The sequence below is a fragment of the Pan troglodytes genome, chromosome 1, assembly GCF_028858775.2.
Source record: "Pan troglodytes isolate AG18354 chromosome 1, NHGRI_mPanTro3-v2.0_pri, whole genome shotgun sequence".
NCBI classification, from domain to species: domain Eukaryota; kingdom Metazoa; phylum Chordata; class Mammalia; order Primates; family Hominidae; genus Pan; species Pan troglodytes.
Window position 1 is genome coordinate 209,959,890 of NC_072398.2, and position 27,478 is coordinate 209,987,367.

General features: G+C 51.6%; 1 protein-coding gene across 9 annotated transcripts in view; it reads left to right on the forward strand.

The window, feature by feature from the left end:
• ECE1 (endothelin converting enzyme 1) overlaps positions 1–24,285 on the forward strand; it is a 127,295-nt gene extending 103,010 nt beyond the window's left edge. For all 9 annotated transcript variants that reach the window (XM_001162689.7, XM_016955680.4, XM_063804535.1 and 6 more), the window contains 9 exons: positions 2,180–2,290; positions 3,577–3,675; positions 4,502–4,579; positions 6,770–6,873; positions 13,491–13,601; positions 14,326–14,393; positions 16,112–16,302; positions 19,701–19,796; positions 21,412–24,285. In XM_001162689.7, the coding sequence (XP_001162689.2) occupies positions 2,180–2,290; positions 3,577–3,675; positions 4,502–4,579; positions 6,770–6,873; positions 13,491–13,601; positions 14,326–14,393; positions 16,112–16,302; positions 19,701–19,796; positions 21,412–21,588 (1,035 nt within the window). In that variant the 3' untranslated portion in view covers positions 21,589–24,285. The remainder of the gene's footprint in view (positions 1–2,179; positions 2,291–3,576; positions 3,676–4,501; positions 4,580–6,769; positions 6,874–13,490; positions 13,602–14,325; positions 14,394–16,111; positions 16,303–19,700; positions 19,797–21,411) is intronic.
• The last annotated feature ends 3,193 nt before the right edge of the window (positions 24,286–27,478 follow it).

A 27,478-nucleotide genomic window follows, 5' to 3' on the forward strand; every position in this document is an offset into this window, starting at 1 on the left:
TCCCCAGGGTTCAAGCGATTCTTGTGCCTCAGCCTCCCGAGTAGCTGGGGTTACAGGTGCCTACCACCACACCCGGCTAATTTTTGTATTTTTAGTAGAGATGGAGTTTCACCGTGTTGGCCAGGGTGGTCTCGAACTCCTGACCTCAGGGGATCCACCCACCTCAGCCATCCAAAGTGCTGGGATTACAGGTGTGAGCCACCATCCCGGCCTTTTTTGTTTGTTTGTTGTTTGTTTTTGTTTTCAATTGAGACAGTCTCGCTCTGTCACCCAGGCTGGAGTGCAGTGGCCTGATCTTGGCTCACTGCAACCTCCACCTCCCAGGTTACAGCTATTCTCCTGCCTCAGCCTTCTGAGTAGCTGGGATTACAGGCATGTGCCACCACGCCTGGCTAATTTTTGTATTTTTGGTAGAAACGGGGTTTCACCATGTTGGCCAGGCTGGTCTTGAACTCCTGACCTCAAGTGATCCACTTGCCTCGGCCTCCCGAAGTGCTGGGATTACAGGCATGAGCCACCACACTTGGCCTCAATGAGTTTGACCAATGAAGTCACCCATGTAACCATCACCACAGTCAAGATAGAGAATATCCCCTTCTGCCTTGGGCATAGCATGCTAAAAAAAAAAAAAAAAAAAAAAAGAAAGAAAAAAATGTATTAAAAATTTTAGAAAGATAGAGAACATTCCCATCATCCATTTGTCCAGCGCCCTCTGAGCAGCAGGTACCCTCATGCCTCTTTCCTGTCAGCGCCCAGCCCCCAAGGCTGGTGCAGCTGGGTGTGGACGGAATTATACACGATGTGCCTGGCTGCTTTTGCTCAGCTCGAGTCTGTGGAATTTATCCATGCTGTCGTATATATCAGTAGCTAGTTCATTCCTTTTTGTTGCCAAGTAGTATGTTGCTGTATAAAAATACCACATTTTGTTGATCCGTCTGCCTGCTGATGGGCATTTGGGCTGTTGTCAGTTTAGGGCCATGATGACTCAGGCTGCCCTGAGCGTGGGTGGTTGTTAACCACCTGTTCTTTGGGGTTAAGAGGACATCGCTTCCTCTGTCGTATGAGGGATTTATGTGAGCAGGGCCACCACACGTGGTCATATATACTGTCCACAGAGGGATGCCTGGCCGGGGAGTGACTGGGGCTGACATTAGCCCAGCACGCGTCCCTGGGCCATGCCCAGGAGGTTGCAGCCCACAGACGCCTATTTCCGGTTTGCACAGAGGTGTTGTATGGACTGTTGGGGCTTGTAGGCAAGACCAAGAAAGAATCAAGGCATTGCAATCCCGTGGTGAGCCGGGTGTGGTAGCTCACGCCTGTAATCTCAGCACTCTGGGAAGTCAAGGCAGGTGGATCACTTGAGCCCAAGAGTTCTAGACCAGCCTGGGCAACATAGTGGGACGATGTCTCTACAAAAAAAAAAAAAAAAAAAAATTTTAAATAGAAAAAATTAGCCAGGCATAGTGGCCTGCACCTGTTGTCCCAGCTACTCGGGAGGCTAAGGTGGGAAGATCACTTGAGCCTGGGAGGTCGAGGCTGCAGTGAGCTGTGTGATCGCACCACTGCACTCCAGCCTAGGTGACAGAGCGAGACCCTGCCAAAAAAAAAGAAAAAAGTCCTGCAGTGTTGCTGTGGTGTTCTCATTTGAGGACATCTTCAATGGCATTGGAGCCCTGGCCCTGGGGCAGTTTTTTCTGTGACTCAGGGTAGACCAGTCACTCTCCACCGCTCTTTGCCTCCAGGACTCCTGGTCTTCCCAGGAGGCAGGACGAGATGGGGGTAGGTAGGAGCATAGGATGTGGAGTCAGGCACGTCTCAGTTCTCATTCCAGCAACACTTGTCACTCGTGGGGCACCCTGGGCCAGCAGCTGCTCCGTGCTGAGTGTGTTTCCCCATCTGTCAAACGGCTTGTAAGCCCCGAGGGTCATTGAATGGCTCAACGGGACACTATTTGTGAAGTCCCAGCACAGAGTCTGGCATTCAGGAAATGGCAGGGGGTGGGAGTGAGGGTATCAGTGGCCTCTTGGTCCGGTGACTAAAATAACTTTACTGGGTCGGAAAGCTCTCCCTGAACTTCCAGAACAAAGCGTGGGCCCCACATAGTGCTACCTCCCAGCAAGAAAGGGGTTGGGAAACAAAGGGCTGGGGCCCAGCGAGCCCCCCGACTTGTGTTTTCCAGACCTGTCTTCCTCGCTGGAAGTTTTGCGTGAGTGACACAGAAAACAACCTGGGCTTTGCGTTGGGCCCCATGTTCGTCAAAGCAACCTTCGCCGAGGACAGCAAGAGCATAGTAAGTGCCTTCCCCGTGGACACAGGCTGTGAGGTCACACTTGTTGTGGCCTGCACAGACCTGCCAGTTCACACTCCAGCCCACCCTGGGCCTTTCCTGCTCCCAGGCAGGGGACCTTAGGGCCACAGCCTCAATGCAGAGGCTTCACTTCCTCGAGCCCTGGGTAATGGGAGTCTCACGAGGGCAGCTCTTCAGTGCCAGGCCCTTATCTGCACGAGCTCATGTGAGCCTCCCAGCAGCCTGCAAGGCTGTGACAGCCATCCCCACCTCCAAGGGCTGCGAAAGATGCAGAGAGAATGTTGGCAGAGCAGCTCTGGCCCAGAGGGTGACATTTTTCTTATTTTGTGGGTGACAGGTTTGTTCTAGACAGGCAGAGGAGTGCCATGGCAGAGCGCCGTGGAGACAGCCTGGCCTAAGCTCAGATCCTGGCCTCACCGCTGGCCGGGTGGCCTGGGACAGTTCTTACATCATCTGCAATGTGGAGACGGGGGCATTCCTCCCACAGAGAGAGATTAAATGAGATGCCACACACTGAGCACCGGCACACAATCAGGGTTCAGCCAATGGGAGTGGTCATTTTATTGTTACAATCTTGATGACAAATAGTATTCATTATGTAGCTGTCATCTGCAGCCGGAGGTGAGCCAACCGCAATTCAAATCCATTACAGTGACTGGCCTGTGAGCAGCTGGGCAGGGTCTGAGTTGGGGTCTGTTGGCCCCTCTGCTCTTGTTGCCACACAGCTCTGCCTTCCTCTTCTTTAGAACCTTCAACTTTCCATCTTCGAGCTTGTCTGCTCATGACATTGTCACCCTCAAGAGCACCTGTCTATATCCAGCCTGAGCATGGTATTTCCGAAGCTGCTCCTCGGAACATGAGTACTCTAGATCTTAAAGCCCGCTCCATCAAAAAGGAATGCTGTGGTCCAATAAGGCAATAAGGCTGGGAGAGGCTGTGTCTTCCCTCTCTGGAAGAATCACGGTGCCTATTATTACCACATTAAAGGCTCTGAAAAGTACCACAGCAGAGACTTTTCCAACTTTCCCGAAGCTCGTCCTAAGCTTATTGGAGCATGGAGCCCTGTGTGTGGAAGGCCAGTCCTGTCTTGCAGGGTGTTCACGTTAGGAGCGTGGTTTGGAAGCACAGCTGTGGCTCCCCTTCTCACCCAGCCTGACGCTTGGAAAATTGAGTTTAATCTCTGGCCATCACTGTTCTGCACGGGGTGCCCGTTGCATTTACCTGAGACCAGTGCCCAGACCTTACTGCTGTGATGTGTATGTCCTCAGGCCACTGAGATCATCCTGGAGATTAAGAAGGCATTTGAGGAAAGCCTGAGCACACTGAAGTGGATGGATGAGGAAACCCGAAAATCAGCCAAGGAAAAGGTGAGGCTGGCCAGGCACTTGGAGGGGGTGCTGCGGTGTCCAGCACAGATAGAGGAGGGTGGGGGAAGGAGAGGCCGTTTTTTTTGTTTGTTTGCTTGTTTTTTGAGGCAGAGTTTCGTTCTTGTTACCCAGGCTGGAGTGCTATGGTGCGATCTTGGCTCACTGCAACCTCCGCCTCCCGGGTTCAAGCGATTCTCCCACCTCAGCCTCCCGAGCAGCTGGGATTACAGGCGTGCGCCACCACGCTCGGTTAATTTTGTATTTTTAGTAGAGATGGGGTTTCTCCATGTGGGTCAGGTTGGTCTCAAACTCCCGACCTCAGGTGATCCACCCGCCTTGGCCTCCCAAAGCGCTGGCATTATAGGCATGAGCCACCGTGCCCGGAGAGGCCAGTTCTGTCCGGCAGCACAGCCTGGATTCTGTCTCGCCTTCAGTGGGTGAGCGGTCTAGGCCTAGCAGGATTCGGGGTAGGCCTCAAGCACATGATCGCTTGGATGTCTGTAGAAGACAAACCTCGCTGAGTGTACGGGGAAAAGGTGCAGGAAAACGCAGCACGTCCCGTGGGTCGGGAAGGCTCTGGCACCCTCCAGTGGGATGGGAGTCAGGGAAGACTTCCCTTGGGAAAGTGACATTTAAAAAGAGACCTAAGGGATAAGTAGAAGTTTGGCAAGGGGGAACCCTTTCCAGAAAAAGACATGAAAGCCCAAGGCAGGCAGGGCCTGGCTCTGGTTCCCCTTGGCCCAGACTGTGAGCCCAGCACCCAAGTTGCTCAGGCTGGCCTGGTCGATGTTGCCGGGCACTCACTTCCTCTGTCTGTCCTGTCCAGGCCGATGCCATCTACAACATGATAGGATACCCCAACTTCATCATGGATCCCAAGGAGCTGGACAAAGTGTTTAATGACGTGAGTAGCTGCTGCCCTGCCCCCTTGCGTTCCTAAATGCCCCCTTAGAAAAGGGCCGAGGCAGGGCTGGGTCCAGATGGGGTGCTAGAGGCAGCATGGTTGTCAAAACACACAGGGATGATGTGGTGTGGGGCTTGGGGATGGGTCAGGCATGAGGAAGCCTCTTCTTCTTCTTAATTTGGCTCCTGGGTCAGCTGGAGGCCCTGCCTCCCCATAACCACCATCAATCAGGCAGTGCCCACCAGTCAGTACAGAACCCGTGCTGTGTGCCCCCTGGAAGTGGTCAGCTCCATTTCATATGTGGGAAATAATGGAGGAAACAGACCCCAGAAGGTGCAGAGAGAATTGGTGGCCCTCAGACATCAGGGGTGGGGTATGAAGTGGAAAAACCCCCACACCACCTCCTCCCTCCCTGGTCGTGCTTCCAGTCACCTCCTGTCCCTGCGGCCCTCCTCCACCTCCCCAGAAACCCAGACCTCTGATTTTGACTTTGAAATGCTAATGGGAAAGAAGCAGCTTAAATTCAGGTGCATTTTTAAGCTTGGTTTGGGCAACGGAGGTAGTTGATACATCCCTGCTTGTTAGAACTTTTGGCAAATCACTCAGTTAGGTGGATTGTGCTTCTGCCTCAAATTATGAAGTTTTATATCTTCTTGTGATTGAAATACTTGAATTCAGGTATTTAAGAAAAAATTTTTTTTGAGACAGGGTCTCATTCTGTTGCCCAGACTGGAGTGTAGTGGTGCTATCTCAGCTCACTGCAACCTCCGCCTCCCAGGCTGGCTCATATTCATGAGCCACCATGCCCAGCCTGAATTCAGGCATTTAAAAATCTAATAACCTCTCGTCATGGTTATATTTAGAACCTAAGACTATAAAGACTCATTCTGAGATCATGAGACTCATTCTGCAGCCTTTTCCTTGAGAATCATTTAAGATGCTCCAGAGTGTCATGACGCAAGATCCTTGGGCCTCTGGAGGCATCCTGGGCAGAGCCCAGGATCCATGTCCTGTCCCTGAGGCTCCAGCGTTTCACCAGAACCAGGGAGAATTTTGCACCTGTCAAGAGCTGAGCCAGGCGCAGTGGCTCATGCTTGTAATGCCAACACTTTGGGTCGCTGAGGTAGGGGGATCGATTGAGATCAGGAGTTTAAGACCAGCCCGGGCAACATAGTGAGACCTCATCTCTACAAAAAATGTAAAGATTAGCTGGGCATGTTGGCATGTGCCTATAGTCCCAGCTACATGGGAGGCTGAGATGGGAAGATCACTTATGCTCAAGAAGACAAGGCTGCAGCAAGCTGTGATTGCACCACTGCACTCCAGCGTGGGCGACAGAGCAAGACCCTGTCTCAAAAAAGCAGAAGAAAAGCTAGAAAGCTGGGCCAAGTAGTGAAAAGGGTGTACAGTGATGCCCTTGACAGTTTAGGTAGATTTCTACTTTACTTATGAGATCTAGTATGGTAGCTACTAGCCACAGGTGGCTATTTAAATAATTAAAACTTAAATTAGTTTAAATTAAATTTAGAAGCCACACTTGCCACATTTGAAATGCTTATTAGTGGCCGGGCGTGGTGGCTCATGCCTGTAATCCCAGCACTTTGGGACGCCAAGGTGGGCTGATCACCTGAGGTCAGGAGTTTGAAACCAGCCTGGCCAATGTGGTGAAACCCCGTCTTTACTAAAAATACAAAAATTAGCTGGGCTTGGTGGCATGCGCCTGTAATCCCAGCTACTTAGGGAGGCTGAGGCACGAGAATCACTTAAACCAGGAGGTGGAGGTTGCAGTGAGCCAAGATCGTGCCATTGCACTCCAGCCTGGATGATAGATCAAGACTCCCGTCTCAAAAAAAAAAAGAAAGAAAGAAATGCTTAGTAGTCTGCCATACTGGACAGCGCAGGCATAGAGCATAGAACGTCCATCATCGCAGGAGGTTCTATTGGACAACATGGGAGATATTTCTTGCCTGGGCCCAGGCACTGCTGTAGGCACATCCTGCAACGGTGTCATTCCATCTCGTGCCCCAGGGTGAAGGCCAAGAGAAGAGCTGACCCTGCAGCCCCAAGCCCTGCATTCCGGTCTCCAGCCTGCAGATTAATCTCTTAACCATGGCAGCCCTTGGCTTCCTGTCTTGGAAGATGCACACCACTGAGGGCACACTGTGATTGACTCCACTTCTTCTTTTCTAGTACACCGCAGTTCCAGACCTCTACTTCGAAAATGCCATGCGGTTTTTCAACTTCTCATGGAGGGTCACTGCCGACCAGCTCAGGAAAGCCCCCAACAGAGATCAGTGAGTTCCCCCAGGCCCTGCCGGGAAGGTGCCAGCTCCCCACCTGTGGGCAAGCCTTGGGACGAACTGGCCTTCATTGCACCCTCACTGTGCACCCGATCAGCTATCACGAGAGCCGTCTGAAGAGTGGATGCCCTTGTTATCCCACTTTTCAGATGAAGAAACCAAGGGCAAAAGAAGTATGGCCCAGCTACGAGCTGGGATGGGCTTGAGCCTGCCCAGCCTGTTGGCAGGGTGAGCCTGGCCTCTGGAGCGGAGCCGATCTGGCACCTTGTCTCCGCTCCACTGCTTTGGGATTTGGAGCCTTCATTTCATTTTCCGCAGAACAGGATGGGAGGAGCTGGTTCTTGGGTCCTCATGGCAGTCAAATGTGAGGACCTCTGGGGAGCGCCAGATCCCAAGGAGGCCCCAGCAAGAGCAGCTTTCCCATTGTTCCTCACTACCACAAATGGTGGGATCTCAGGACAGGGAGCCCACAGAGGACTGGGGAAGGTTCTGGATGGGCTTGACAGCTGTGCTTCCCAAAGCTCACTGCACATCAGAGTCCTCTGGGTAACTTTTTCAAAGATACAGCTTCCTGGCCGGGCGTGGTGGCTCACGCCTGTAATCCCAGCACTTTGGGAGGGCAAGACAGGTGGATCACCTGAACCCAGGAGTTTGAGACCAGCCATGGTCAACATGGCAAAACCCTGTCTCTACTAAAAATACAAAAATTAACCAGGTGTGGTGGCACACACCTGTAGTCCCAGCTACTCAGGAGTGAGTAGCTGAGGCACGAGAATTGCTTGAACCCGGGAGGCGGAGGTTGCAGTAAGCCGAGATCGTGCCACTGCACTCCAGTCTGGGTGACAGAGGAAGACTCCATCTCAAAAAAAAAAAAAAAAAAAAAAAAAAAAAAAATACAGCTTCCTGACCTTAAATCAGGATAACCTAGAATGAGACCTGGTCTTTGTCCTTTTTATTACTGTCTCCTCAGGTCAATCACAGTAGCTCACGCCTGCAATCCCAGCACTTTGGAGGCTGAGGTGGGCAGATCGCTTGAGCCTAAGACTTCAAGACCAGGTTGGGCGACATAGGGAGATGTGGTCTCTACAAAAAATTTTTAAAATTAGCTGGGCGTGGTGGCACGAACCTATAGTCCCAGCTACTGGGGAGGCAGAGGTGGGAGGATCACTCGAGCCCAGGAGGTCAAGGCTGCAGTGAGTCAAAATCATGCCACTGTACTCCAGCCTGGGCAACAGAGCGAGACCCTGCCTGAAAAAAAAAAAAAAAAAAAAAAAAAACCTGTCTCCTCAAAAAAATTAGATGTAGTCAGACCAGTTCTAGTCTTCAGTCCAAGGTCCTTCCATTCCTCAGTGCAAACATTTGGGATAAATCTTAGGGAAGGGTGCAATCAACTTCTTTTTGCCTCTGGTGCCCCCTGGTGGACTATAGGGGTTCAAACATCTCTATTTCCTTCATTTCCAGCCTCCAACCAGGACACCCCGCTATGTACAAGAAGGTGGACTTTTACCTTCAGAACATGGCATAGGCTCTGTTGCCAGTTTATCTGAAGTATTTTAACTTAGCTTGAATTTTTTTATTTAAATTTCCTTGCCTACCCATTGAAGTATTTGTGATTATTTGAATATAAATATGATGTTTTAAATTCCTCCATATGGCCAGGTACAGCGGCCCACGCCTGTAATTCGAACACTTTGAGAGGCCAAGGTGGGAGGATCTCTTGAGCTCAGGAGTTGGAGACCAGCCTGGGCAACATGGTGAAACCACATCTCTACAAAAAATTTAAAAAATTAGCTGGACGTGGTAGCATGCGCTTGAGCCCAGGAGGCTGAGGTTGCAGTGAGCTACAGTTCTACCACTGCACTCCAGCCTGGGCTACAGAGCAAGACCCTGTCTCTAAAATAAATAAATGCATAAATAGAGTTCTTGGCCAGGTACGGGGGCTCACACCGGTAATCCCAGTACTTTGGGAGGCCAAGGCGGGTAGATCACCTGAGGTCAGGAGTTCAAGACCAATCTGGCCAACATGGTGAAATCCCGTCTCTACTAAATATACAAAAATTAGCCAGGCATGGTGGTAGACACCTGTAATCCCAGCTACTTGGGAGCCTGAGGCAGGAGAATCACTTGAACCCGGGAGGCAGAGGTTGCAGTGAACAGAGATTGCACCACTGCACTCCAGCCTAGGCAACAGAGTGAGACTCCATCTCAAAATAAATAAAGTTCTCAGTATCTTCCCATGGCTGTGGGGCTCACCTGGAGGAGGCAGAGTGACTGTGTAGGCTCTTAGAGGAAATGTGGTACCTATCTCACTGCACTCCTCACTCACCCTTCCCCTCTGTACCAGCGAAGTCATTGAAATGCCAAATACCTCATGACTATATACCGTTACTTTCAAAACCTTTTTTGGTCTTGGGATCCTTCTACACTCTTAAAAAAATTATTGCCAGGCACGGTGGCTCACGCCTGTAATCCCAGCACTTTGGGAGGCCAAGGCGGGTGGATCACCTGAGGTCGGGAGTTCAAGACCAGCCTGACCAACATGGAGAAACCCCATCTCTACTAAAAATACAAAATTAGCCAGGCGTGGTGGCACATGCCTGTAATCCCAGTTACTCAGGAGGCTGAGGCAGGAGAATCGCTTGAACCCGGGAAGCAGACGTTGCGGGTGATCCAAGATGGTGCCATTGCCACTGCACCGGCCCTGATTTTTTTTAAATTTTATGGAAAATAACTATTTTCAAAGAATTAATGAGAAGAGAGGTATCATTTTACTTTTTGCAAATTTCTTTATGTCTGGCTTAATCAAAGACAACTGGATTCTCATATCTGATTCTGCAGTCAATCTGTTACCATATGTTGTTTTTATATATAGAAAGAATTCTTGGCCAGGCGTGGTGGCTCACGCCTGTAATCCCAGCACTTTGGGAGGCTGAAGCAGGTGGATCACGAGGTCAGGAGTTCAAGACAAGCATGGCCAAGTTGGTGAAACCCCATCTCTACTAAAAATACAAAAAATTAGCCAGACGTGGTGGCGGGTGCTTGTAATCCCAGCTACTCAGGTGGCTGAGGCAGAGAATTGCTTGAACCCTGGAGGCAGAGGTTGCAGTGAGCCAAGATCATGCCACTGCACCCCAATTGCCCTCCAGCCTGGGTGACAGAACAAGACTTTGTTTCAAAAAAAAGAGAATTCTTGCCTCACATAGGAATTTAGTTGGGAAAGGGAGGGATGAGGGATATTTTAATAGTCTTTTCTGGTACTTGTGCACGTTCTTCTGATACTACACCAAAACTCGAAAAGTGATAATTTTTTAAAGGTTAATTGCACTATGGAATCTGAAACCACATCCATGAACTTTATTTTTTTCTTTTTTCTTTTTTTCACTGTATCACCCAGGCCAGAGTGCAGTGGCATAATCTCAGCTCACTGCAGCCTCAACCTTCCCAGGCTCAGGTGATCCTCCCACCTCAGCCACCTGAGTAGCTGGGACTACAGGTGCACACCACCACACCTGGCTAATGTTTGTATTTTTTGTAGAGACAGGTTTCACCATTTCACCCAGGCTGGAATTTTTGTAATTTTTTTTGCCCAGGCTGGTCTCGAACTCTTGGGCTCAAGCAGTCTTCCCACCTCGGCCTCCCAAGGTGCTAGGATTACAGGCATGAGCCACCATGCCCAGCCTTCATGAACTTTTCATACTCTGTTACACTAAATTCCATTGGTCTGTCCTGCACTTTGAATGGATCTTTTACCCAGGCGTGATTTTGTAACATCATGCCTTAGTCATTTGGAAAACAGTGGTTCACTGAGTCTTACAGATCTTCCAAATGGTTATACTTCCAATATACAATAGCAAAAAAATCCACATTTGTTAATATCACTGCTGACCTCATGAGAAAAACCTTTAATTATTATTGGTAAGGTGTCAAACTTGTGGTGGCCAATATAAGTTTTTCAAAATTTTAATTTTAGCCTGAAACTTCAACATTTTTTTAAATCTCATATTTTTATCATTGGCAACAGATGGCTTGAGTTGTTTTCCTTGAGGTGATAAGCTCACTTTATTCATTTTAAAGAAAATGTCTGCCAGATGTCCACGTCTGAAATTCCGTAGTTTACCAGTCATCCTAAAAGTACCAACAGGGTTCCAGGAAAGAAGCAGAATGCTTTGTATGTGGATTTCCCGCTGGTCACATGGAATATTAAAAAATCTTCTGCCAGGTGTGGTGACTCACACCTGCAGTCCCAGCACTGCAGGAGGCTGAGGTGGGAGGATCGCTTGAGGAATTCAAAACCAGCCTGGGCAACACAGCAAGACTCCACCTCTGTAACATTAAAAAAAAACAAAATTAGCCAGGCATGGTCACGAGTGCTTGTAGTCCCAGCTACTTGAGAGGCTGAGGTGGGAGGATAGCTTGAGCCCAGGAGTTTGAGGCTGTAGGGAGCCATGATCATGCCACCGCACTCTAACCTGGGTGTCACAACAAGATCTAGTCGCTTAAAAAGAAAAAAAAAAAGTCTTGTATTCAGGGGTTGAGATGTAATGAAATTAATCATTATGACGGCGCAGTGGCTCATGCCTGTAATCCCAACACTTTGGGAGGCCAAGGTGGGCGGGTTACTTGAGGCCAGGAGTTCAAGACCAGCCTGGACAACATGACGAAATCCTGTCTCTGCTAAAAATGCAAAAAATTAACCATGGGTGGTGGTACACACTTGTAATCCCAGCTACTCAGGTGGCTAAGGCAGGAGAATCACTTGAACCTGGGAGGTGTAGGTTGCAATGAGCCAAGGTCACACCACTGTACTCCAGGCTGGGCGATAGAGTGAGACTCTGCCTGAAAATAAATAAATAAATACATACATACATACATAAAGCAAGCTACTTCATCAAGGATGTTCTAAGTGGAAATGGCTGATTGGCTTTTTTATTTTGGCTGTGAGCCCATGCTAATGAGGAACTCGGGGCTCAGTGACCACCAGAACCTTCCTTGATTCATGTCAGGCTCCAGCAGTTTTACCTACTGTTGCTTTTGCACCATCCATGCAAGTGACACAATGGAAAAGGGAAATCACATCTTAATATTATTATGAAAGTAGTTTTGATTTTGGCCGGGTGTGATTGCTTACGCCTGTAATCCCAGCACTTTGGGAGACCGAGGCGGGTGGATCACCTGAGTTCGCCAACATGGTGAAACCCCATCTCTACTAAAAATACAAAAAATTGCCAGACATGGTGGCAGGCGCCTGTAAGCTCAGCTACTTGGGAGGCTGAGGCAGGAGAATCGCTTGAACCCAGGAGGTGGAGGTTGCAATGAGCCAAGATCACGCCACTACACTCCAGCCTGGGCAACAAGAATGAAACTCTGTCTCAATAAATAAATAAATAAATAAATAAATAAATAAAATAGTTTCAATTTCATGGATCCCTTAAAAGGGTCTTGAGGACCCTCCCCACCAGGTGTCTACAGACCACACTTTGAAAACTGCTAATAGATACTCTTCAAGGCCGGGCATGGTGGCTCATGCCTGTAATCCCAGCACTTTGGGAGGCCGAGGCAGGCGGATCACGAGGTCAGGAGATCGAGACCATCCTGGCTAACACGGTGAAACCCCATCTCTACTAAAAATACAAAAAATCAGCCAGGCGAGGTGGCGGGCGCCTGTAGTCCCAGCTACACAGGAGGCTGAGGCAGGAGAATGGTGTGAACCCCGGGGGGCGGAGGCTGCAGTGAGCCGCAATCGCACCACTGCACTCCAGCCTGGGTGAAAGAGCGAGACTCCGTCTCAAAAAAAAAAAAGATACTCTTCAGTGGTGACTTTTCGAAATCTTTTTCTTTTCTTTTTTCTTTTTTTTTTTTTTTGAGATAGCCTTGCTCTGTCACCCAGGCTGGTATGCAGTGGCTCAATCTCAGCTCACTGCAACCTCCACCTCCCAGGTTTAAGCAATTCTCGTGCCTCAGCCACCCACGTAGCTGGGATTACAAGTGTGCGCCACCACGCCTGGCTAACTTTTTTTGTATTTTTAGTAGAGACAGGGTTTTGCCGTGTTGGCCAGGCTGGTCTTGAACTCCTGGCCTCAAATAATCCACCCACCTCAGCCTCCCAAAGTCCTGGGATTACAAGCATGAGCCACTGTGCGCTGATATTTCAAAATCTAATGGCCCTTCCTGCTCTTTGTAAAAACCTCAGTATTCCACCGTGTGATATGACATCATTAATTAACTGATTCCTTATTTATAGACAGTCAGGTGTTTTCTAGTTTTCTCCTAAAAAGCAGTCCTGCACCCGGGCACAGTGGCTCACGCCTGTAATTCCAGCACTTTGGGAGTCCGAGGCAGGAGGATGGCTTGAGGCTCAGAAGTTGAGGCTGCAGTCAGCCATGATCACACGACTGCACTCCAGCCCAGGCGACAGAAGGAGACCCTGTCTCAAAACAAACAAACAGTCCTTCTGTAAATGTCCTTGTACTTGTGTGCACTTGGGCCTGGGGTCAAGGAGAGTCTGCATTTTTAATGCCCTTATTCCCGAACCCCAAGCAGCGCTCCAGGCAGGCTGTCCCCACCTGCCTCCCACCCTGTGCTGAGACCTCCTGCATGTGTGTTGATTGCAGGTGGAGCATGACCCCGCCCATGGTGAACGCCTACTACTCGCCCACCAAGAATGAGATTGTGTTTCCGGCCGGGATCCTGCAGGCACCATTCTACACACGCTCCTCACCCAAGTAGGCTGCCTCTGGGGCCCCTACCCCAATTCTTTTCCCCAGCCCTCAGTGGACCCCCAGCCCAGCCCTGGGGCCCATACGACCTAAGCCAGTCTCACCATGTGATCTTTGCCCCAGTGCTCCAGGTGGCTTGGGATGTCAGAGATGTCGCAGAGAAAGCAACATCCTCACCCACTTTCCTTCCCTCCAGTGAGATCTGGAAGCCCTGCACAGTGGGGTATTGGGAGCATCTCATGGAATCAAGAGCCCTACCTCAGGGAAACGCCCCTCTGACAATGTTATAACACAGTCAGAGCTGGGGAGTGGGGAGGGTTAAGGCTGCTGTCTCAGTTTGAATCCCAGGTCTGCTATTGGATGATTGTGTGGTCCTTGGGCAAAGCAATTGACCCATTCCCAGCCTTGGTCTACTCATGAATAGAGCTGATCAATGGCAACCATTGCTAACTCTTTCACAATGACTAAAGAGGACAGTTAGGTCTGTAGAGCATCTAGCACAGCGTGTGGTGCCCAGTGGGCATAGCTGACCACACAGACTGTGCCCAGCCTCCCTCTGGCTTCAGGGGCCTTGCTGGAGATTCAGGCCATGACCACACCCTTATCCACACAGAGCCCTGTGGAATTTTGCTATATCTCTAAGCCCAGGAAGTGAGGGTCACATACCTGGGCAAGAGTGAGAGGCCCTCCTCTCAAAGCATCATCTCTACCTTCGTGTCTTTCCCTCCAGGGCCTTAAACTTTGGTGGCATAGGTGTCGTCGTGGGCCATGAGCTGACTCATGCTTTTGATGATCAAGGTACGAATTCCAGCCGGGCACGATGGCTCATGCCTGTAATCTCCGTGCTTTAAGAGGAGGATTGCTTGAAGGCAGGAGTTTGAGACCAGCCTGGGCAACATAGCAAGACCTCCATCTCTACTAAAAAAAAAAATTAGGCTGTGCATGATGGCTTATGCCTGTAATCCCAGCGCTGTGGGAGGCCAAGGCAGGTGGATCACCTGAGGTCAGGAGTTCGAGATCAGCCTGGCCAACATGGCAAAACCCTGTCTACTAAAAATAAAAAAATTACCCGGGCATGGTGGCGGGTGCCTGTAATCCCAGCTACTCAGGAGGCTGAGGCAGGAAAATCGTTTGAATCTGGGAGGCGGAGGTTGCAGTGAGCTGAGATTGTGCCACTGCAGTCCAGCCTGGGTGACAGAGCGAGACTCCATCTCAAAAAAATAAAATAAAATAAAATTGTATCTACTAAGAAAGTAAAAATTTAGCCAGGTGTGGTGGCAAAATTTTAATAGTCCTAGCTACTTGGGAGGCTGAGGTGGGAGGCTCACTTGAGCCCATGAGTTTGAGGCTACAGTGAACTATGATTATGATTGCACCACTGCCTGGTACAGGTTCCTTGGTCCCCTTCAGACTGGGCCAATCATCTTCCAGGCCCCACTGCCTCTGCTTTCTGCATCCTTCACTTCTAAGGGTCTTAGCTTTGGAGGCAGAAAGATCTGGGTTCAAATCCTTGCTCTGCCACCTGCCGATTATATGAAGTTTAGCAAGCGCTGTCATTTCTCCAGGCCCCCATGTCTTGTCTGTAAAAGGAGCGTGATGGTTCCACCCTCCCGTGGTGATTGGGAGGACTGTGTGAAGTGTGTAGTGAGGTGCCCTGCTCGTGGAAGTTGTCCCGCTCTTGGGGTTCCTATTAGGTTTGGCAGAGAGTGGACATTCCTCCACCACTCCAGAGACTTCTCCAGTCCAACTGCAGTCAGGGGGCGTTGAATCAGTCCCTCCTCTCCAACTAATGTCCAAAATCCTCCTCATTGCCTCCTTCCTTGGGCACTCCCAGGCGGAGATGGAAGAGGCAGAGACCTGGGTGGCCTGGGCCTGTCTTGTGATCCTAGGTCAGCTGGCTCCATCTGCCTCTTCCTAGGCATCTGTTACTCAGGGTCAGAGGCCCTTAGCCAGTGTTGAAAATAAGCCAGGCACGGTGACGCACACCTGTAATCCCAGCACTTTGGGAGGCTGAGGTGGGCAGATCACTTGAGGTCAGGAGTTCAAGACCAGCCTGGCCAACATGGTGAGACCCCATCTCTACTAAAAAAAAAACAGAAATCAGCTAGGCATGGCAGCATGTGCCTGTAATCCCAGCTACTCCAGAGGCTGAGGCACAAGAATTCCTTGAATCCAGGAGGCAAAGGTTGCAGTGAGCTGAGATTGCGCCACTGCACTCCAGCCTGGGTGGCAGAGTGAGACTGTCTCAAAAAAAAAAAAAAGAAAGAAAACAAAGCAAGCCCCACTGAGCCTCGGGCCACGCTGGAGCTTTTCCCGATTTCTCTCCTTCATCCTCTCCCGCCTCTGACTGGCCACCACATCCACGTCCCTCGGCACTCACAGGGACCTCATCTCCCCATGGTGGCTGGAGGACGGGGGTGGACGGATGAACCGCTTCTCACCAGGAGCAGGGAGGAGCAGCAGGTCCCTGCTGTGCCACTCCCTCCCTTGACATGACGCCTCCCTCTGACCCACAGGACGGGAGTATGACAAGGACGGGAACCTCCGGCCATGGTGGAAGAACTCATCCGTGGAGGCCTTCAAGCGTCAGACCGAGTGCATGGTAGAGCAGTACAGCAACTACAGCGTGAACGGGGAGCCGGTGAACGGGCGGCACACCCTGGGGGAGAACATCGCCGACAACGGGGGCCTCAAGGCGGCCTATCGGGTGAGAGCCCCGCTCCCCACACGCGCACGGTCCCAGTGCTGGCTCCTTCCAGATGCCTGTCCGTAGAGGATCATCACGGACAACCAGGGCAGGCGCAGCAGCCGTGCGAGCTTCCGTTTCCTCTTCTGCGAAATTGGGGGTGGCGAGGACCAATCGCGATGCCGACCGTGGAGGCCCCCCCGCCACAGGGCTTGGCACCAGAAGGCTTTGTGCTCTGAGTCTGGCCTGACAGAGACACAGGAAGGGGCTCGGGCTTCATCCGCCTGAAGAGCCTGCCTGTTCTCACCTCTGCAGGGGAAGCTACCACCAAGTCAGCCAGCTGTGGGTCTGGGAGGCCCCTGAGGACTAAGCAGCCAGGGCAAGGAGCACTGGTCGTGGAGCCAGTTCTGGGTTCAAGTCCCGGTTCTGGAGTAAGTCACAGAACCTCCTTGAGCCTCCCTTGACTTGGCTCTGATTAGCTACTACCTGCATTATTGGGTTGTTGGGAAGATAAAACAAGATGATTTAGACACGGGCTGACCCAGAGAGACACTCAGAGATGCTCGCTGAGTCAGATGGGAGAGTTAGTAACAGAGGCCACGAGAGAAAAACAGTAGGTGTCTGTCAGAGAGATTAAGACAGGGCTTCCTCCCAACCACGGCAGTAAGAGCAGAAATCCATAGAGCTGTCATTTATTGAGGGCTTCTTAAGTGCCAGGCTTGGAGTATTCCCAGCAGCTTTACAATTAGGTATTATAATCCCCATTTTGCAGATAAGCACACTGAGCCCAGAAACCTTGGATAGGTTGCTTAAAGTCCACGAGTCAATGAAAGGTATTGAGAATCTACCTAGCAGGGGCTGTGTTTGAAGCTCATCCTGCTCTCTAAAAGCTTATACTCTTAGTGGAGGCTGGAAGGGGAAGAAAGGCAAATAAATACATCATAAATCTGTAAGATAATGTCAGCTATTGAAAAGGTGACGAATATAAACTGGGGCGAAGTAATGAGGAATAACGGGGGGTAAAAGGAATAATGGGGAGGACGCTGGCCACGGCAGGCCTTCTCTGGGGTTATGACATTTGCATAGAGACCTAAATGATGAGGAAGAGCCTGGGAAAAGCTGGGGAAAATGGTCTCAGCAAGAGGAAGAGCAAGTGCAGAGGCCACGAACTAGACACAAGCCTGGCACGTCCAAGGATGGGAAGAAGGGCAGGGCAGAGTGTAGGGAATGCGGGGACCAGACCACTCCGGGCTTCTGTCGGCTACGGCTAAGGAAGGACCTTGGGTTTTGTCCTGGTTATGATAGAGAGACACAATATAGGGTTTTAAAATAGAGGAATGACATGATTCAACCTACCCTTTAAAACAGGGGTCAGCCGGGCGCAGTGGCTCATGCCTATAATCCCAGCACTTTGGGAGGCCGAGGTGGGCGGATCATTTGAGGCCAGGAGTTCAAGTCCAGCTTGGCCAACATGGTGAAACCTCATCTCTACTAAAAATATAAAAATGGCTGGGCACGGTGGCTCATGCCTGTAATCCCAGCACTTTCGGAGGCCTTGGTGGGTGGATCACGATGTCGGGAGTTCAAGACCAGCCTGCCCAAGATAGTGAAACCCCGTCTCTACTAAAAATACAAAGATTAGCCAGGCGTGGTGGCAGGCGCCAGTAATCCCAGCTACTCAGGAGGCCGAGGCAGGGAATTGCTTGAACCCGGAAGGTGGAGGTTGCAGTGAGCCAAGTTTGCGCCACTGCACTCCAACCTGGGCAACAGAGCAAGGCTCCATCTCAGAAATATGTACATATTTATATATAAAAAATAGCCAAGCGTGGTGGCGCATGCCTGTAATCCTAGCTACTTGGGAGGCTGAGGCATGAGAATCTTTTAAACCCAGGAGGCAGAGGTTGCAGTGAGCCAAGATTGTGCCACTGCACTCCAGTCTGGGTGACAGAGCGAGACTCTGTTTCAAAAAAATAAATAAATAAAAATAAAACAAGAGTCCTCTGGGTGCCGTGGCTCATGCTTGTAATCCCAGCACTTTGGGAGGCCAGGGTAGGTGGATCACAAGCTCGACTTCAAGACCAGCCTGGGCAACATGGTGAAACCCCGTCTCTACCAAAAATACAAAAAAATTAGCTGGGCATGGTGGCGTGCATCTGTGGTTCCAGTTACTCAGGAGGCTGAGGTGGGAGGATCGCTTGAGCCTAGGAGGTGGAGGTTGCAGAGAGCCAAGATTGTGCCAGTGCACTCCAGCCTGGGTGACAGTAAGACCCTGTCTCCAAAAAAAACAAAAACAAAAACGAGTCAGCACACCTACAGCCCATGGGCCGAATCTAGCTGTGAGGCTGTTTTTGTAAATGAAGTTTCTTGGCGTTGCAGCTGGCTCCATTTGTTTCCATGTCTGTGGCTTTTTTTTTTTTTTTTTTTTGAGACAGGGTCTCACTCTGTCACCCAGGCTGGAGTGCAGTGGCGCGATCTCGGCTCACTGCAACCTCTGCCTTCCTGGTTCAAGTGATTCTCCTGCCTCAGCCTCCTGAGTAGCTGGGATTACAGTCATGTGCCACTGCACCTCGGCTAATTTTTGTATTTTTAGTAGAGATGGGGTTTCACCATGTTGGCCAGGCTGGTCTCAAACTCCTAACCTCAGGTGATCCACCTGCCTGGGCCTTCCAAAGTGCTGGGATTACAGGTGTCAGTCATCGCACCCGGCCGTGTGGCTGCTTTCATGCTGCAATAGCAGAATTGAGTCATTGCAGCGGTGACCATTAGCCCACAAATCCCAATGTGCTCACTCTCTGGCCATCCACAGAAAAGGTTTGCCAGCACCTGCTTCCTAAGGTTCACTGAAGTTGCTTTGCCAGGAGCGGAATGGAATTGAATCAGCCTGAGTCAGAAGACTGATTAGAAAGCTGTTGTGAGGTTGTCCAGGCAAGAGACAGGGTAGAGCAATGGGAAGGGGGAGCGGAGCAGTGGTCAGTGTTTGATCTGAGAGAAAGAGAATTGAAGAAGCGTTCTGGGTTTGGTGCCTGGGATGATGGATGGTGGTACCATTGACTATGGTGGGAAAAGTTGTGTGTATGTGTGTGTGTGCATGCACACACACGATGTGGCTCTGTTTATACCATGTTAAGTTTGAGATGCATCTTGGCTGTCCAGCTGGCACAGTTGAATATACACATCAGGGAAGAGGCTGGAGCAGAAGGTGTAAATGTGAGAGCCATCAGTGCGTAGAAGGTATTTTAAGCCATAGGGCTAAACGAGTGCACATCAAGAAGAGGGCTCCCCTAGGCTGAGCCCAGGCCCAGATCCCCAGAAACTAGTCCTTGCCCCAACACGGGGGAGCTCCCTGAGACCTCCATACCAGTCCCCTCCTTCACCACCTGCCATGGGAACCCCTGAGCTTTGGTTTTCTCTCCTCCCAGGCTTACCAGAACTGGGTGAAGAAGAACGGGGCTGAGCACTCGCTCCCCACCCTGGGCCTCACCAATAACCAGCTCTTCTTCCTGGGCTTTGCACAGGTGAGTCCATTAGGAAAACATGCCACACATGGTACATTCTGCCATCTTGATGTTTCAAGAGCCCAGAGAGCCGAAAGGCAAGTTCCCCACAGATTGAGAACTTCCCAAGTCACTGGACTGTGCACAGCACATGTGCCCTGTCATTAGAGAGATGCACGGAAGGGCCCAAAGTACCAGTGAAGGGATTCCTGGATCTGGTGAATGAGAAGACGAGGTGATCACCCAGGGCCCTTCTGGTTCTAGGGTTCTAGAGGTTTCTTAAACTTAAGATGCCCAGCCAGGCACAGCAGCCCACGCCTATAATCCCAGCACTTTGGGCGGCCGAGGCAAGCGGATCACCTGAGGTCAGGAGTTTGAGACCAGCCTAGTCCACATAGTGAAACCCTGTCTCTATGAAAAAATACAAAAAAAAAGCCAGGCATGGTGGTGGCTGCCTGTAGTCCCAGCTTCTTGGGAGGCTGAGGCATGAGAATCACTTGAACCTGGGAGGCAGAGGTTGCAGTGAACCAAGATCACGCCACTGCACTCCAGCCTGGGCAACATAGCAAGATTCTGTCTTGCTGTGATCATCCCAGATCATCCCTTCAGTCGGCATTCATCTGGTAGCCTTCTGCTGGCACTCAGAGCTACCAGGCCATTAGACAATTTGTTCTGCCCAGGAAATGAGAGATCTGGACTAAATCCAAGCTTTTCCAACTGGTGTTTGGACACAGTCCTTTGTTCAGATGGAATCGAATGCAGGTGCCTCAGAGATGCTGCACTGGCTGAAGGAGAACAGTTTGGAGACAACTGCGTTAGAGGCTGCTGGCATGGGGGGTGGCACACCAGCCCTACACCAGCCCACTGTCTCTTCCTGACCCGCTCAGGGGACCCTCCTGACTCCCCGGGATCTCAGGATCAGGTGGGGGGCTTATCTCCCTGGTATTGTATTTTCTGGGTTTTGTTTTTTTGGAGCCAGAGTCTCCCTCAGTCACCCGACCTGGAGTGCAATGGCGTGATCTTGGCTCACTGCAACCTCAACCTCCCAGGTTCAAGTGATTCTCCTGCCTCATCCTCTCATGTAGCTGGGATATAGGCACGCACCACCACGCCCATCTAATTTTTGTATTTTTAGTAGAGACAGGGTTTCACCATGTTTGTCAGGCCGGTCTCGAACTCCTGGCCTCAAGTGATCCACCGCCACCTTGGCCTCTTAAAGTGCTGGGATTACAGGTATGAGCCACCACACTCAACCTTGTTTTGTTTTTTGAGACAGGATCTCACTCTATCACCCAGGCTGGAATGCAGTGGCACAATCATAGCTCACTGCAGCCTTGACTTCTCCAGCTCCAGTGATCCTCCCACCTCAGCCTCCCCAGGAGCTGGGACCATAGGTGCACACCACCATGCCTGGTTAATTTTTTAAAAAATTTTTTGTAGAGATGGGGTCTTGCCATGTTGCCCAAGCTGGTCATGAACTCCTGGGCTCAAGCAGCCCTTCCACCTTGGCTCCCAAAGTGCTGGGATTACAGGTGTGAGCCACCGCACCTGGCCTCCCCTGCTGTTATAATGGGGGCAGTCTGGCAGCCCCAGGGCCCCACAGTGACCCTGGCCTCTCCCTGTTGCCCCTTCAAAGGTCTGGTGCTCCGTCCGCACACCTGAGAGCTCCCACGAAGGCCTCATCACCGATCCCCACAGCCCCTCTCGCTTCCGGGTCATCGGCTCCCTCTCCAATTCCAAGGAGTTCTCAGAACACTTCCACTGCCCACTTGGCTCACCCATGAACCCGCCTCACAAGTGCGAAGTCTGGTAAGGACGAAGCGGAGAGAGCCAAGACGGAGGAGGGGAAGGGGCTGAGGATGAGACCCCCATCCAGCCTCCAGGGCATTGCTCGGCCCGCTTGGCCACCCGGGGCCCTGCTTCCTCACACTGGAGGGTTTTCAGCCGGAACCGAGCCCATGGTGTTGGCTCTCAACGTGACCCGCAATCTGATCCCCTGTGAAGAGCCGGACATCCCAGGCACACATGTGCGCCACCTTCAGCAGGCATTCGGGTGCTGGGCTGGTGGCTCATCAGGCCTGGGCCCCACACTGACAAGCGCCAGATACGCCACAAATACCACTGTGTCAAATGCTTTCAAGATATATTTTTGGGGAAACTTTTTTAAACATTGTGGAATACACTGGAAATCTTCAGGGAAAAACGCATTTAAACACTTTTTTTTTTAAGGAAAGAATTGGTATATTTATTATGTTCTGTTTTTCTAAATAACCTGTGGACAAGGGAAGCCCCACTGATTTACTCCCTCTCTTCCCCACTCCCTGTGAGGCTGGGCTGAGGCACGGATCCCTGGGCCACAGAGCAAGTCTCCAAATCAGACAGCTGCCTCAGCCCTTGGGATGTGTGATTTCAGCTCCTGTCACCTCATGCAAGGGCGTGGAGACCAGTAGAGGTGTGGAGGCCAGGCAGAGAGAGGAGCCCGCTCTGCGGGGGGCCCAGCTCATGGGCACTGCCCCTTCAGCTAGCCTGCCTCCGTCCCCTGAGTCCAACAGTGGGAGCCCTAGCTGGGAAGTTCTGATCCCCAAAGCCACAGCAGGGGACTGATGGCTATAGCAGAATGAGGTCGGGTCAGGACCCTCAAACACCATCTGGGAACACCAAGCACCCTGAATCGAGACTGCAGGAGCCCTGCGGGGTGAGACTGTGTCAGAGATACACTGCTGGCCACAAGTGTCCCCTCTCAGTCCCACCTTTTCGGGCTGTCCCATGTCTATCTCAGGGGCCCGTTACCTCTCTGCAGCAGTCCCCCATCCCAGCCACACCAGGGTCTGTCCGGCCAACCCTCTTCCCCAGGGAAAGGAGAAAAGAGAAAAAACAGCCTGGGCCCGGTGGCTCACTCCTGTAATCCCAGCACTTTGGGAGGTTGAGGTGGGCGGATCACCTGAGGTCGAGACCAGCCTGGCCAACGTGGTGAAACCCCATCTCTACTAAAAAAAATTACAAAAATTAGCCGGGTATGGTGGTGGGCACCTGTAATCCCAGTTACTCGGGAGGCTGAGGCAAGAGAATCTCTTGAACTCAGGAGGCAGAGGTTGCAGTGAGCTGAGATTGCGCCACTGCACTCCAGCCTGAGTGACAGAGGGAGACTCCGTCCCAAAAAAAAGAAAAGAGAAACAGCTGTCACCTCCCGCAGGACCCAAATCCTCTCTCTGAGCACCGTCATCCACCACATGGCTGGGCCTGGCTCCCAGGACCAGTCCAGTCCTCTAGTGCCTTATCTGAGGCTGCAGCTGCCAGTCTCCACCCCAAGGAGACAGCCCCTGCTCCTAGATGCCCTTGGCCTCCGCAGTGCAGCCCCCAGGTGTCCTGACTGAAGCACAGGCCATAGCCCCATTTCCCCGGTGCCTGCAGGGCTAACCTCCACGGGAGCCCAGGAGCTCTGGCCGGCAGGTCCACGGCACGGGGCATCGGAAGACTGCAAAACTGCTGGACTTACCCCGGGCTGCAGTCCATTGTCGGCCCCTGGGTTGAATCAAGATATTACTTGCAGCTAGATGGATGCTTTTAGCCAGGGGACATTGTGAGGGGAAGATTCCTCCACCCAGTCTGGCCTGTGGTGTCTGTCTCCTCCCTGAGACCACAGCTTCTCCAATAGCAGACTCATGGGCGCCACCAAGTGGAAGCACCCGGAGCGGCCTCTGCCATCCAGTGGGGAAGCCAGGCCCCGAGACGGAGGTGGGGGCAGCACGTGCCCTCCACAGCCACCGCTTTCCCACCTCAGCAGCCCAGGCCTCCTGGCCCAGCCCTGCCCGGACAGTGCTCTCCCCTCACCCGGGAAGCTGGAATCCTCCTGCCCGAGAGGAAGCAGACGGCACAGGGACACCCCTGCCACCTTGGGATCCGCCTCCAAGCTGGTGCAGGGTATCGAGAGTGGATTCCAGATGGAGGCCCTGGTCCCAGCACGCAGCAGTCCTGGTAGCTCTGCAGAGGAGACAGGAACCCGAGAAGTAGCTGAAGCAGGAGCCAGCCGCAGTCCCCTTGCCACATAGAGGCGGGCTTCTCCCAGCCATGGTGTCCCCTCTGCCTCCCCTCCCCCGACCCTCCTGCCTTCCACGTGGAGGGTGGTGGTCCTGCAGTGTCAGCACCAGCACCATGGGCTTGGACCCCCTCCCTGGACAGAGGCAGGTGTCCTAGGGCTGGGGGTGCAGCCCGAGGGAATGGAGACCACACTCATGGCTCAGGTCTGCCGGGGCCGGCAGGGGGTTGGGGAAGAAGAGGGCTCAGGCCCAGCAGGGGTGGAAGCCCCTGCCACTGCCACTACCCACTCCAGAGCTTTAAGGAAAATGAAGTGAGACCCCTCCCCTTAGGCCTGGGGAGCCATAGGGCTGGCTTCTCTGTGGGTGCGTGGACGTGGGGTTGGGAGCTGGGAATCTATTTTTTGTATTATGTTTTGTGCTACTGTAGTTTTGGTGTGGCACTATTGTAATGGAAATAAAATACTTGTACGGAGGGCCATGTGTCTGGGTGTCTGTCCTCCCAGGGTGCTGTGTGTCCTGTGAGGCCGGCACAGGGCTGTCCACCCTAGCTTCTCCAGGGCTGGGCGCATCTATCCCTGAGAGCAGGGGTCTTGGACCCTGACAAATGCCAGAAGGTTGCTCAGTACCTGTGCCCCCAGCCACCCTTCCTTCACCTACAAGTGTGTGAGCACCCCCTGCTGGTGAGAATGATGCACATCACCACCTGGGTCCAAGAGGCCTCCTGGTGAAAATAATTTTTCTGTTATCTTCGAGCAAGGGAGTTTCCAGGTCTCAGATGTTTGGGCAGGGCAGGCAGTAGGGAAAATCAAAGAAAGGTTCAAGGAGGGCCAGGTGCGGTGACTCATGCATGCAATCCCAGCACTTTGGGAGGCCGAGGCAGGTGGATCACCTGAGGTCAGGAGTTTGAGACCAGCCTGACCAATGTGGTGAAACCCCAGCTCTACTGAAAATACAAAAATTAGCCAGGCATGATGGAGCACACCTGTAATCGTAGCTATTTGGGAGGCTGAGGCAGAAGAATCGCTTGAACCTGAGAGGCGGAGATTGCAGGAGCTGAGATTGCGCCACTGTACTCCAGCCTGGGCAGCAGAGTAAGACTCCATCTCAAAAAAAAGAAAAAGAAAAAGCAGGGCATGGTGGCTCACGCCTGTAATCCCAGTACTTTGGGAGGCTGAGACGGGTGGATCACTTGAGGTCAGGAGTTCGAGACCAGCCTGGTGACCATGGCGAAACCCCATCTCCACTAAAAATACAAAAATTAGCTGGGCACAGTGGCGCACGCCTGTAGTCCCAGCTACTCAGGAGGCTGAGGCAGAAGAATCACTTGAACCTGGGAGGCAGAGGTTGCAGTGAGCCAAGATCATGCCAATGCACTCCAGCCTGGGTGACAGAGCAAGACTCTCTCAAAAAAAAAAAAAGGAAAGAAAAGTTCAAGGAAGAGTCTCTGATGTACACTGTGCCTCCTGGGGTTTGCGTGTGTTCTTCACTCTGCCTGGAATGTTCTTGCCTGATAAACTACCCATCCTTGAAACCCCAGCTCAGCTTCTGCTCTAGGAAGCCTTCCTAACCTCCCAGTCAGTATCAGGAAACTCACATAGGCTTCCTTCTCCTATCACAGTGTATGGGTTTGTTGGGCCACCCTAACAAAGTACCACAAACTTGGGGGCTTGCACAACTCTTAGTTCTGGAGGCTCAAAGTCCAAGATCAAGGTGTTGGCAACATTGACTCGGTTCCAGGCTCTCCTAGCTTCTGGAAACCTTTGGTGCTCCTTGGCTTATAGAAGCATCACCCGGGCCTCTGCCTCCATCTTCATATGGCGTTCTCCCTGCATGCGTGCCTGTCTCTGTCCAAATTTCCCCCTTTTATGAAGACACCAGTCATACTGGATTAGGGCCAACCCTAATGACCCCGTTTTAGCTAATTACATCAGCAATGACCTTATTTTCGATTTTTTTCTTTTTTGTTTCTTCTGAGACGGAGTTTCATTCTCATTACCCAGGCTGGAGTTCGGTGGCGTGATCTCGACTCACCGCAACCTCCACCTCCCAGGTTCAAGCAATTCTCCTGCCTCAGCCTCCTGAGTAGCTGGGATTACAGGTATGCGATGCCACACCCAGCTAATTTTTTGTATTTTTAGTAGGGATGGGGTTTCTCCATGTTGGTCAGGCTGGTCTCGAACTTCCAAACTCAAGTGATCCGCCCGCCTTGGCCTCCTTCCTCTTCCCCGCTCTGAGACCCTAGGACCCCTCACTCTTCCCCTCCTCCTTCTCCCTTCTTTGTTAACAATAGATCCTACCCCCTCCCCACCCAGCTCCGTGCCTGCCCCACTCCCCAAGCAGGAATTAAAACCCCAGCCTGGCCCTTCAGGGATTTACCCTGCAGCTAAGCAGATGGAAATACGTGCAGGATGCAAGTTAGGAATAAATGGAAAATAATAAATTGTGTAAGGAAAAGGGAGCAGCAGAGGCTATCCGTAAGGGTGAAGGAGCTGCAGAAGGGAGGGACCGGAGAAGAGTCCACACTTTGAGAATCTAATACAAAAAGAAACCCAGTGAGAAATGGGCAAGTCCTTTATAAAGGAAACTATGCAATTTTCCTGAAGAACATAAAAGAAGACCTGAATAGGCCAGGCGCGGTGGCTCATGCCTGTAATCCCAGCACTTTGGGAGGCCGAGGCAGGCAGATCACGAGGTCAGGAGATCGAGACCATCCTGGCTAACACGATGAAACCTCATCTCTACTAAAAATACAAAAAATTAGCCGGGCGTGGTGGCGGGCGCCTGTTGTCCCAGCTACTCAGGAGGCTGAGGCAGGAGAATGGCATGAACCTGGGAGGCAGAGCTTGCAGTGAGCCAAAATCGCGCCACTGCACTCCAGTCTGGGCAACAGAGTGAGACTCCGTCTCAAAAAAAAAAAAAGACCTGAGTAAATGCAGGTAAACACCCTGATCATGGATGGAAAGGTTCAATATAATAAACAATACTGGCCGGGTACGGTGGCTCATGCCTGTAATCTCAGCACTTTGGGAGGCCGAGGCAGGCAGATCACCCGAGGTCAGGAGTTCAACACCAGCCTGGCCAACATCATGAAACCCCGCCTCTACTAAAAATACAAAAAATAAAATTAGCTGGGCATGGCAGTGGGCACGTGTAATCACAGCTACTCAGGAGGCTGAGGCAGGAGAATAGCTTGAACCCAGGAGGCAGAGGCTGCAGTGAGCTGAAGTCGTGCCATTGCACTCAGCCTGGGGGACAATGCAATTATTTGCAGATTATTATTTATTAGATTTATTATTATTTGAGACTCTCTCTCAAATAATAATAATTCTCCCCAAAATTAATTTGCTGTTGCAGTATACTCTCAACCAAAATCTCAAGGTAATTTTTCATGGAACTTGAAAAACTGATTCACATAGAAGATCAAATGCACAAGAGTGGCCAAGCAGGCCAGGCACGGTGGCTCACGCCTGTAATCCCAGCACTTTGGGAGGCCGAGGCAGGCAGATCGAGGTCAGGAGATCAAGACCATCCTGGCTAACACGATGAAACCCCATCTCTACTAAAAATACAAAAAATTAGCCAGGCGTGGGGGTGGGTGCCTGTAGTCCCAGCTACTTGGGAGACTGAGCAGGAGAATGGTGTGAACCCGGGAGTGAGCTGAGATCG